This window comes from Pteropus vampyrus, unplaced genomic scaffold (assembly GCF_000151845.1).
Source record: "Pteropus vampyrus isolate Shadow unplaced genomic scaffold, Pvam_2.0 Scaffold146, whole genome shotgun sequence".
NCBI lineage: Eukaryota > Metazoa > Chordata > Mammalia > Chiroptera > Pteropodidae > Pteropus > Pteropus vampyrus.
In genome coordinates, this window is record NW_011888927.1 from 5,570,306 (window position 1) to 5,583,151 (window position 12,846).

Consider the following 12,846-nt stretch of genomic DNA (forward strand, 5'->3'; position numbering starts at 1 on the left):
GTTAACATGACATTTTTGAAATTTTTGAAATTTTTTATTATAAACACTGTCATAGCAAATTAAAATTTTAGTTCACAAGCTAATTGGATGCAAAGACATAGTATAATGTTAATTCGTAATAAAAATCTCATATTAAGAAATTGCATCTGTTCTAGATATCTGTTGCACAACATGAATATAATTAACACTGCTGAACTGTACACTTAAAAATGGTTGAAGGTAAATTTAGTTGTTTTTTTTTCCATAATCAAATAAAAATAGAAATCTTGCCTAAAATGATAAGCCGATGTTATAAATACCATTATAAAAGTTCAGCAATGTGCAGCTGATGTTCTAGGTAGAAGAATGTTTATATTGGTTGATATTTATTAAATAAATTTCTTTGCTCTTTTATGCATTGATTAGTCCAATTTTCTCAATGCCATTAAAGAATCTAACATTTGGCCAAAATAACTAATATTTGAGTGGACATAATCAGTAATTTCAGGACATCAAAAATATCATAGCCACACAATTTCATTTATTCATGTTAAAGCCTAGTTGTTTTTTTAATTTGACACAAAATTTAACTTTGAAAAATCAGGGTGAAGTGTTTTAAAGGATAAAAACAAATGTATAAATATTAAGGTTTCTTGGTCTTGATCAGTCATGTTTTCTACAATGGCATGGGAAAGTAGAACTTTTCAAAGTATTTCATAACATATCATTCACTATCTGGCTGTTTATTATAAACAGGGAATAGGAAAATGGGAACCATGGATAAAGAAATTGGCAGATGCTCCTCCAATTCCTAAGGATATGATGTTTAATGAAATCATTGTACCAACTCTGGACACAATTCGATATTCTGCATTAATGGAATTGTTAACCACCCATCAAAAGCCTTCAATATTTGTAGGACCAACTGGAACTGGAAAGAGTGTTTACATTATTGTAAGTATTGTAGAAATCTACATATTAAAATGTGCATAATATTCCTAAGAACGCTATTTTAAAAACTACCGAAATAGTAGACAATATCTTTAAATACTCAAGTATTTCGATGTTGGAGCTACAGAGAATTCTTGTGTAATTGCCTATTTATTTTAGAAAATTGATTAAAGATATGACGCAACTTTATATACTGAATTACTGTCCCATTTTCTAGGACGAAGAATTTTATATCCCTCGAAAAAGGTGTTTTGGTTAATTATGCTTGATATTTAATTTTCTAAATTATTTAATATCTGAACGGTTACTATGTAGTAATAAGACTAATTTTTGTTAATGATTTCTGGAATCTATTCCAGCTAGCTGTTGTAATAGATGAAGCTCCAAATCTCAGTAGCTTTACACAGGCTATGTTCCCTTTAGTTTAGGAGGTCACATTGATCAAAGACCGGTTCTTGTCTTTAGTTTCAGATTTCCAAAGGCAGTAAGCTGGCTGGAACTAATAATAAATAGTACCCTCAGACTTTTGTATGGCAAGTAGTTGCAAGTTTCATCAGGGCTAATTGGGCAACATGAAAGATAAATCTTCCTGGGACTCCATTCTAGACAACTGCCCACAGCAGTGAGGGAACCTCATCAGTGCCCTTTTGTCAGGGAACTGTGCAGTGTGGATGTCCCTTTGGAGTATCTAAAGAACCTGCACATCTGCTCCTCTCAGAGAGCAAGCAATTGGAAGCCTGCCATGACAGCGGGCAAGCAAGCATTAGCGAAGAGGGAACCACAGTAATGCCTGTGAAGTATGACTTTTGCCTTTCTTCCTTTTGCTCTGCCCCTTACCCAACTGTGGGACAGGAAAAAGATAGGAGACAAAGGAAAAGGAGAGTGAAGGAGCCATCAATTGTTCCTCCTTCATTGCAGTTCCCAGTCAATTCACATTCTCCCAACTTATGAGAGTACCTATTTCTCATTTTTTATTGATTTTATATTTTAATTCAATCTTTTAATCCTTTTGGAACATATTGGGTATATAGTTAAATAATTGTCCCGATATCATTTGTTAAATAATCTCACAACAGATTGAAATGATATCTTTATTATAACCTAAATACTGTATGTATCAGGGAATATCCAAGAGCAGGGAGGAGAGAAAGTTTGACTGAGCTTTTAAATCAAAATGTTGATTTTACTTGGATTTTTAAAAAAACAACTGAAACTGTACAGAAAACTAAGGGATTTACTCAAGATGTCAAGAGTCAGGGAATGGAGAGCTGACATAGTTAAAGGCAGTAGCTAGAAAAAAATAAAGCCTTTTGTCTTTTGTACCCCCATCAATTCGGCCCAGGCAATAAACTATCCAGGCAAAACAAACAAACAAACATTACTGTTTACAAAATTGGGAACATATTTTGCATTTTATATTGTAATCTGCTTTTTTCTACTTAATATATTATAAATAGTTTTCTATTTCATTATTCATGTATAAGATAATTTGCAAAACACAATATCTTGATTAAGAATCATTATAATTATACCTACTTTCCAGTGAATTCCATTTTTAAAATATAATTATATTATCTATCTAAGCTCCCTAACTTATAATCAGATAACTTGATATTTAAGTAGAAAGATAATAAGCTATATTAAAAAGAATATTGATCTGGAAAGAGACAAATGGCAGTCTGAATTCTTGCCCCATTCCTGACACCTTAAGCTAGTTTCTTAACCTCTGAGTCACTGTGACTTCATGTTAAGAAGGCATACATAATCTACATGATGGTTTTGGAAATCAGAGAAGCTACATGCATAGGGCCTAGACAAGTAGAGACACACCATTGACGTGGTAACTTATTTCTAATGATTCCATCTCTTTGTACATTGTTAAGACACTCTAAAATTAAATTCAAGTGTGTCAACAATGATGCTTAGGTTTTATTTTGAACTGTCAAAATATTTCATCTATGGCTAATTTTACTATTTCCTATTATATAGAACTTCCTTTTAAATCAACTCAATAAAGAAATCTACAAGCCTCTGCTAATTAACTTCTCAGCACAAACTACAGCAGCTCAAACTCAGAATATTATCATGTCAAAATTGGACAAAAGAAGAAAGGGAGTTTTTGGTCCTCCTTTGGGCAAGAGAATGGTAATTGCTCTTTCAATATATATGCTACAGCACTGGTCCTATTCATACATACTGCTACAGTCAGAACAAGGAAAACCAGATATACTGGGGCTTGAAATCTTTTTCTACAGCTTTTTTTTTTTTTTAACACAAACTTTGAAGAAGAAGTTTTCCTAAATGCATGTTCATATTTGTATGTGCATTAGCCAACTTGACATTAGAAATAAGCAATTGTCCTTGGAATTGAAAGTAGAATATTCAACTGGTAAATTATCTATTTTCCTAATTCTCTCATTGACATTTTTACTCAGCAGAGTCTATGCTGTTTGCTCTTCTAAGCCCCTAAACAGACAAGCTATCAATTGATTTACCTGTGTTCCTCTACCAAGGATACCCTTCTAAATGTCACTCTAACCACTTAGATGTTATAATCATTTTAAAATCACACCTTTCTCATTTATTTTAATGTATTGAAGTTGTACAAGGAGAAAAGAAAAGGCATATTGAGGAATTGTATGAGAGGATTAATAAGTCCAGAACTCTTAATCTATAAAAGTTAGTAATAAAACTGTCTCCCTACCCCTTAGAGGCGTGGATGCTAAGGGATATTATTCTTGATTTGAAAAGAAAACCTTTGCTTCTCACATAAGTCTATAAGATGATCCAGTTCTTTGCCTCAACATTGTTTATAAAGTAAGACACTATATTAAGATGTAAATATTTTCTAAGATGTGTACCTTTTCACTTGTCATTCTCAGGTTGTGTTTGTAGATGATGTCAATATGCCTGCTCGGGAGGTATACGGGGCTCAACCTCCCATTGAGTTACTGAGACAGTGGTTAGATCACTGGAATTGGTACGACCTAAAAGATTGTTCTATGATTAAACTAGTGGATATTCAAATCATGTGTGCTATGGGACCTCCAGGTACATTTTCCAAGTTCATGATTATTAAGATTGAAAATCACTCTGGCTATATCTAAAGAGAGCTGGAGAAAGAGAAAGCCAATTGGACTATTTGAGTTAATGTTTTGTGTATGTGTTTTCTATGTGTATACGTTATGACTTAAGGGAGTGTACCACAGTGGTCAACACTGCAAAGTGGGTTGCCTTGGTTTGGGCCATTCTTCCACTATCTCTTCCAAATCCATTTTCTCTCACCTTCTGGAACTTTGTTTCCTATTTCCTGTCCCTGCATTCTAAGAACCTACATACCCCTGGGAAGCTCATTTCCCTCTGTTTCATTCATTAAAGTTTCAACTGTATGAAACATTCTTGGTTCAGAGTTCACCTTTCCTCTACCCCAACCTAGTCCTATTCTAGTGAGTCTGTGGACTCAACAGAAAGGCTGTTGAGAGGAATTTAAGTAGGAGATGGCCAAAAGAATTAATTCTTAAAGACCCTTTACATTTTTCCAAGAGAAATTTGTAAACTCAAATAAATCTTTATGTGGGGGAAATTTTTTATGCTGGAATATCTAAAATGGCTTGAGTCAACTAATTGGACATCTTTATTCTTCTTCTGAACTCAGGCTAGTATTCTATTTCTCAAAAATGTATTTTCTCAATGTACCATTTCTTTTAGGAATCTCTCTAGTATTTGCCTCTGAACCCCTCACCTTTATCTGACCCATAATGCAGTTTGCTGAGTCAGTGATTGTTCTCAGCACACTCCTTGGACCACTTTGATGCTCTCTCTCTCTCTGTCAGTTTCTCCCTTCCTCCCTCTCTCTCTTTTTCTCTTTCTCTTTCTCTCTCTCATAAGACTACTGCCCCTGGGCCTTAAACTTCAGTTCTACTTTATCTCTCTCCAGCCATCACAAGCCAGTCATTTGTACTACATGTCCACTTTTCCCTGCCTCTTCAGAGGAGTAGGCTGACTCTATGAGGTATCTTTTCCTCTTGGGCCCTGTTTCCTAAAAGTACCACCATTTCTGAATGTTCTCTGGGAGGATGGGTTAAAGACAAAGCCAGGGGACCTAATTACTCACTTTTCCTTCTGCACTTCTTTCACCATCTCCTTAAACTTACCAGGTAAATCAGTGTTCATTACAAGTTTCTCAATACATAGACATATAAAACTATTTCAGTCGATAGACTATTATATGCTTTCACACATTATTCATGTTTTTCAGAATAAGTACTGAATGATTCAGTGATAAAAATGAAATACAGATTTACCTGGTTTTAAACAAACATAAAATGTGAATCTGTATATTTTTATGCAAAATACATCTTAGTGATATTATACACTTTTTAAATCACTTATTTACCAAAGATTTCATAATAAAATCCCTTTTAAAAACAATTGCAGTTTGTCTATATATTTAAAGATGATAATATCAGTCAATTTTGTTAAAGGATGTATTACATTCTAAGTCAGTTATTAAAGCCTCATATTTGAAAATTTAATCAATATTTTATGAAAGTGAGATAATAGCCAAATTTTTAAAAATGCAAGTGGCTAGGCCATTTGAACCACATAGACTAGTCTTAGGGAAATTCCTTTCAAGATGTGGGAAAAAAATTAAGCTGTATGCCAAAGTTGTGTTGAATTTCAGACACATGAGAAGGACTCTAAAGTTTGGTCAGTTGGGTTCACCTTATATTAAGTTATATCTTAATATTTCATTGTAATGAGGACGTTCACAGTTAACTGGGGCTGTGACTCATGGAGAAGGCAGCCAATGGCGCTTCCTGTCTGGGAGAATTTCCTTTGGCAACATAAACTAGATCTAAGATTATGTCTAATTAGTTGAACTCATTCAGATAATTTGACTTAAAAAAAAAAAAAAAACCTCGAGTTTGAGGGGAAAATTTTTTTGAGATCAGCGTTATCCAAACAACTGATTATTCTTATTCAGTGTGCCCCAAATTTGTCCATCTGATTTTATGCTGTAAAATATTAGAGAAAATACTCTGGCATATACTAGAAACATTGTTAAGAGTTATCCTTTTCAATATATAGGTGGTGGTCGAAATCCGGTAACTCCTCGATACATGCGACATTTCAATATTATAACAATCAATGAGTTCAGTGATAAATCCATGTTTGCAATCTTCTCTAGAATCTTAACCTGGCATTTAAAAATCTGGTAAGTAATTTAGGGTGTGTTTGTTTTTCCATTAAGGGGAATAAAATCTTTCGAAAACATATCAATATAAGTTGTGCTTTTCAAAGTTTTTCACTAAAGTATCCTTAGACAAGGAAAAAGTTAACAAGTAAAATTATTCCCCTTCACTGCTCCCAGCTATGGGAGCATAATGTAAAAGGAACCAGAGTATCTTTCTCTCTTTTTTTTTTTTGTCCAAAGTCTTGATTTTAGTCTAAAAATTCATACAAATTTTGCATTCTGTTATATAATATGTTCATATTAGAATTATCATTATTTTGAATTTTCACCATGTAGTGTAATTAATGCTGGAAAAATATTCCAAGTTTATCCTGTAACTTTGATACCCTCCAGTAGAACTCTTTGAGTTCCTCAGGAATATCTATGTTTGAGTGTAGCCTTGGATCCTGTACCCTGGGGAAATGTTTCCTCGCTCTGGACACTCAGTGCTTCTCCATAAGATATGCAGGAGTCAGGAGGCCAGGTGGACCTGAGCAGTGCAAGTCTCAGCTCCCTGATGTCCATTCTCAGGAAATTGTCTTTCCAGGCTCAATGCAGGGATGATGGAGGACAGCTGACTCTTCATCAAGGCAGAAGTTAAAGATGAACAGTTTTTCCAAATGTATATTCTTTCTTCATGTTCTTTCTACCGTAATCATGCCCTTTGCCCCCCTACGCACCCCTTTCTATAAATCTTGGCTTACTATTTATTTAACTTTCTTTTTAGCACTCCTTTTTCTTTTTCTATTTTCCTTAACTTTTTCTATATTTTTATTTTCTTCCTTCTCTTTCTCTGAAAATACGTGTTTCACTATTGTTCTTCAGGGATTCTATCTATATGCAATTGAGAGTGCCAGGGAGTGGAAAAGTTTAAGATTCATTTGCCTAATAGATGCTGGATTTGAGTTATATAATGTGGGTTCCTTGGCTGGCTCTTCTGTTCACTTATTTAAGTAATTGAAAGTCCATTAAATTGGTTCCGCTTACTCATGGAGTTGCTTTGAACATGAAATAAGGTAATGAATGGAAAGTAACTTTAAAAGAAGTAATTCTATTATTATAACAAGAAAGGGTGATCTGTAAATTAAATCAATTGATTTAATTAGAATAAAAATTGTATGATAATTATGCTACCATAAAATTAGGTATCATAATTTTATATTTGCTAAATTTTCTTTTTATTTAAATTTTTTTAAGTTATAAATTTCCAGATGATTTTCTAGATTTGACAACACAAGTTGTAAATGGTACAATGAATTTGTATAAAGAAGCAATGAAGAATCTCTTGCCTACTCCAGCTAAATCTCACTACTTGTTCAATCTCCGAGATTTCTCCCGTGTCATTCAAGGTGTTTGTTTATCAAGACCAGAAACAGCAGAAACCAAAGAAGTAATTAAACGTCTTTGGGTTCATGAGGTAAATTTCCATGTTGTTGAAATATGATTCTGTAAGAAACAAAGATTTTTATCATGCCAACACTGGACAAGAAGAAATATTCAGCAGTTTATACTGTTGAAATGCATTCAGTTATTTGACATGACGAAGGTCAATAATCAAGTTAATTCTTAAAACTATTTGACACTGATAGTTTATGATGTTTAAAATGCTTTATCTCTCTGTTGATTTATATTGAATTTCTGTTGATTTATAAGATACCTTGAAGTAGATTCCACTTGGGATCAATCTCCTTTAAGTGACAACCCTCGTTAGTTTGACTTCAAATAATTTTGAGATAGAACACTTTTTGAGCTTTTTCATAAGAAGCGAATGTGTTTATATTACTTACGTATTGTTTTAGTAGGTGCCAAAAGAACTGCAAAGCAAACAAGTTTGGAGAGCATAGAAACTATAGAAAAATGTGGTTAAGTTCTCTTTGAGAGGAGGAATGTGGGTGAACATTTTCTTGTAAAAACTTGTGGAGAGAGGGAGAGAGAGAAAAAGAGAAAGAAAATACAAAGATTAATGTGTCAAAAATTATAGTTCAATATTTTAAAAATAGGCAAAGAATATGAGAAAGTAGAAGGAAGACCATTCTTTCATTTTTAATATATAAATAATATAGTTAATTTAATTTTAGAATTCTAGATAATGGGAATATGTTAAAACCATGTGCTACGGAGACATAAATTTCAAAAGGGCTTTAAAAAATTCTGTTTCTGTAGGCTTTTTAGATCTACAGTTTAAATTCCTAAGTCTTCATATCTTCAAATATATGTCCAAGTGAAGATCTATTCTACTAGGAAATTTTGGCCACAGCAAAGTCCCTAAAAAGTGATTCTTGGGAAAAGTATGATTTGCAGATTTTTACTGCACTCCGCTGTAGGTTACTTAATTGCCAGAGTGGAACCCATGTTCTGGAACATGGACACAGGATGTAAGTCTAGTAGGTCACATGAATAATGGTCATATGGTGAAATGTGGAGAGGGAGAGAGAAGAGATGTCATTGACTTCACTGAAAGTGTGCATTGCCTAAGGCAGTGTTTTGTCGTGGGCCACATCTTACTCTAGGAAGCATCTAGCATTCTCTATTTCAGGAACTTTGCCCTTAATATTTCTTCTACCTAGAACACTATTAACCCCATTATTCACAAGGCTCGCACCATTACCTCCTTAAGTTCTCTGATCAGGTATCCCCTTATCATTGAGGCTCACCTTGGACCATCCCTATGCCCTGCAGCTCTTTATCCCGGATCTTGCTTTATTCTTCATAATACTGAATGTCACTTGCCACCAGCTATAATTTTGCTTACATATTTTCTCCACTAGAATAGAAGTTTTATGAAAACAGCAATTTCATTTATTCACTGTTTTCCCCAGTGCCTGACACATGGCAAGCACTCAATAAACATTGGTGAATGAGTGAATGAAGAGAGGAAAGAAGGCAGTCTTGCTACACATAACATTTTTCATCATTTAGGATTATATATGCCATTGCTTTCTTCCAATCACGGGAACTGTTCATATGCACCATTGTATATTTTCAGTATATAGAGTTACTTTTTAGCATTTTTCAGATCTCTATTCTGCCTTAGTTGTCAGATCATTGAGTTTTGACAATGGCTATTGAGCTCTTTGGCCATTTAATGAGGTTTGTACTAGAATGACATGTAATATTTAGTAATTACTTTCTATTCATATGACATAATAAGTTAAGTCTTCTCAGAGGGATATCATAGGAGGTTTTCAGTCCCTCAGTCCAAGGAGGTGACTGTTGGCATATGTTGGGAAACTAGATTGTCCCATAGAGAAATAGCTTTTGAATTGGTTGAAGCATGAGAGAGCTTCCAATCTCACCATATGCCTTTGCAGCCACCACTATTAGAAAAAGGGATGACACTATTATGCCATCAAACTTGACAACAGTGAAAACACTAAAATCATTATTCTTGTACACCATTAGGTTGACTCCAAGGCAGTTGTAGTAATTATATTTCTCAATTCTATAGCTTTCACATATGTTGTCATTTATTTTTACCATACACGTGTGAGGCTTGCAAGGCAAGTGTTACTACTTTCATCTTATAGGTGAAGAAGCTGATGCAGACAGGTTTAAGTAATTTCCCCCAAATATCAGAAGTTTTGCTGACAAAAACATGCATTGCTTATATGTGTATTAATCCGCTTCTGCTTCCATAACAAAATACCACAGACTGAGTGGTTTAAACAACGGAAATTGATTTTCTCATAGTTCTGGAGTCTAGAAGTCCAAGATCAAGTTGCTGTCAGTGTGGGGCTCTGGTGAAGGTTCTCTTTTTGGCTTGCAGAGAGATGCCTTCTCACATATCCTCACATGGCCTTTCCTCTGTGCGCCTGCAGAGAGAGAGAGTGAGAGCTCTGTTATCTCTTCCTCTTCTTATAAGGACACCAATTGTATTGGATTAGCGCTTCATCCTTATAACTTCATTTAACTGTAATTACCACCTTAAAGGACCTCTCTCCAAATAGTTACATTTGTGGATTAGGGCTTTAACTTATGAATTTAGGAGGAATACAGTTCAGTCCAAAACAGACTTTAACCAGCGGACACCCATGCTACTTCGAGGAAATAATTATTTTACGTAGCAAGCCTGATTAACTATTTCTTTCAATCTCGTAACATGTCTATAGCCAGAGTTTATTTTAGTAGATCACTCTCTGCAATGACAACAAAAATAATGAACAAATGTCCAAAGCAAACTTACTTTCTACCTAAGACAGTTCCTCTTTTCCTAGAAAATGTGCTTTAAAAAAAAAAACAAAAACAAATAAAAGCTATTGATTTGCCAATAATTTTAAAAATCCTAAATACCAATACCCAGTTCTATCTATATATGAGTGAACAGCAAAGGCAGTCACTCATCTTCTCTAATTTTTTTTCCTTCTTTAGTCCTTAATACTCTTTGCATCTTTACAGTCTGCTTCAGTCCCCCAAATTACCTTTATTTATTAATAACTGAATGTAACTGTGTATCATTTTAAATACATATGATCAAAATGAATTTTTAAATTAAACATGATTATGAGTTAGTCCTGATTGTTTGGATATGCTTTTAATAAAACTCATAAAAATTTCCCGAGGGTACTTTTTATATTACTTGAGATTAGCACAGAAATAAAACTAAAAAAAAAAAAAAAAAAAAGAAGAACCAGTTTCTAAAGTTGCTTTTTTATTATTATTCAGGTCCTTAGAGTGTATTATGATCGCCTTCTGGATAATGCAGACAGAAGTTGGCTTATCAACCACATTCGAGAAATTTTGAAAAATTATATGAACGAAAATTTTCACGAACTTTTTCAACATTTGGATTTTGATAGCGATGGGGTGGTGGAAGAAGATGACCTACGCAGCTTAATGTTTTGTGATTTCCACGATCCCAAGAGGGAGGACACCAACTACAGAGAAGTTGCAGATGTGGATAATCTTCGGACGATAGTAGAAGCTCACCTTGAGGAATATAACAACATGAGCAAAAAAACCATGAACCTCGTCTTATTCCGATTTGCCATAGAACACATTAGCAGAATTTCAAGGATCCTGAAGCAGCCTCGCAGCCACGCTCTTCTGGTTGGTGTTGGAGGGAGTGGAAGACAGTCTGTCACTAGATTAGCTGCCCATATGGCTGATTATTCAGTTTTCCAGGTTGAAATTTCCAAGGGCTATGGTAGCACTGAGTGGCATGAAGATTTAAAAGTGATCTTAAGGAAATGTGCCGAAGGTGAGATGCATGGTGTGTTCCTGTTTACAGATACTCAGATTAAAAGGGAGTCCTTTCTAGAAGATGTCAACAATCTGCTAAATGCTGGGGAGGTTCCAAATCTCTTTGCATTAGATGAGAAGCAGGAGATATGTGATAAGATGCGTCAGTTAGATCGCCAACGAGATAAAACCAAACAAACGGATGGAAGCCCGATAGCTCTTTTCAACATGTTTATCGATCGCTGCCGCAACCAGCTGCATGTTGTCCTCGCCATGAGTCCCATTGGAGACGCGTTTCGGAATCGCCTTAGGAAATTTCCTTCTCTCATTAACTGCTGTACCATTGACTGGTTTCAGGTATGGCCATATAAATTTTAGCTAGACTTCTAGCAATGTCGAATCTCCATTATCATCATGAATTATTTTTATAGACTTTCCCCCACAAAAAAAATGTAATTTTAGCAGAATTTTCTGACCAATAATAATGTATTTCATGAACTTATAGTTCTAGAAATCATTGTAATAGGAAAACATTTTATTACCAGTGTACATAGTCATTAACCTCAAAATATTGAAAGTTTTCAGGTAAATTTATATATCAGTCAGTTCCTGACAGAAAAGGGAGAGCACGCTAGAAGGCTTTGCTAAAGAAAGCTGAATGAAATTAATATTTATGGAGGTGTGGGCAGGGTTAGAAGAGCTGAGAAGGGTGGTTGGTGCAATTAAGCAATGGTGGAGTATAACAGAAAGTTGTTACTATAGCTGGAAATAAAAGAGCGTAGGGAGGAAAGAGTGTTGCTGGAGCTTGGTGCTATGGAAGTAGGACTGCCTGACAGGAGCAGGAACCCAAAACCTAGAACTCAGCTTCCATTAGCAAGAAAGAGAGGGTATCAATACCTTTACCTCTCTCTCTTCCACCCTTCAATCTCTTTCCATGAGCCAAACCCAACAGAAAGTCCAAAGGAAAAAAGCCAGAGTGACGCTTTTAAAAGTAAACTTCGGTATCAGGAAGCGCATAACAGACAAGGGTGAGGGGTAGGAAATTTGTGGGCTGTAGCAGATATCCTGTGAGTGAGGTCTAACACATAAGCATTTTTGACCTTGGGGAATTTACATAGCCCCTCCGTTCCTCTATTTCCTGCTAAGATTAATGCAGAAAATAGAGGAACAGATTAAAACACATGTATTGAACCCTTGCTTTGTAGGGAGTCTTTGGAAAAGCTGGAGATAAAGAGGGAAATAAAATAGGCAAGGCTTCTGCTCTACTTGAGCTTACTTTCTACAGACAAACAAATTAGCAAAAAAATAATTCTATCATACAGGGTAGCCTGTATGGGAGTAAAAGGTTTTCTAAATAGGTGACCTTTAAAAAGAATCACAAAAGACAAAAAGTGCCAGTACTTAGAGAATCTGGGCAGAAAGAGTAAAACAGTGAAGGCAAGAGGCTATATAGAAGGACTGAGAGGGTGAGAGAAAATCAGGGTGTCGAGAGCAGAGTAACT

At 34.9% G+C, this 12,846-nt stretch overlaps 1 protein-coding gene across 1 annotated transcript in view; it reads left to right on the forward strand.

The window, feature by feature from the left end:
• DNAH7 (dynein axonemal heavy chain 7) overlaps window positions 1-12,846 on the forward strand; it is a 203,189-nt gene that overhangs the window by 100,364 nt on the left and 89,979 nt on the right. Inside the window, exons 35-40 of the mRNA XM_011369246.2 lie at window positions 736-933; window positions 2,920-3,075; window positions 3,813-3,981; window positions 6,022-6,148; window positions 7,364-7,583; window positions 10,829-11,701. Of these exons, the coding sequence (XP_011367548.1) occupies window positions 736-933; window positions 2,920-3,075; window positions 3,813-3,981; window positions 6,022-6,148; window positions 7,364-7,583; window positions 10,829-11,701 (1,743 nt within the window). The remainder of the gene's footprint in view (window positions 1-735; window positions 934-2,919; window positions 3,076-3,812; window positions 3,982-6,021; window positions 6,149-7,363; window positions 7,584-10,828; window positions 11,702-12,846) is intronic.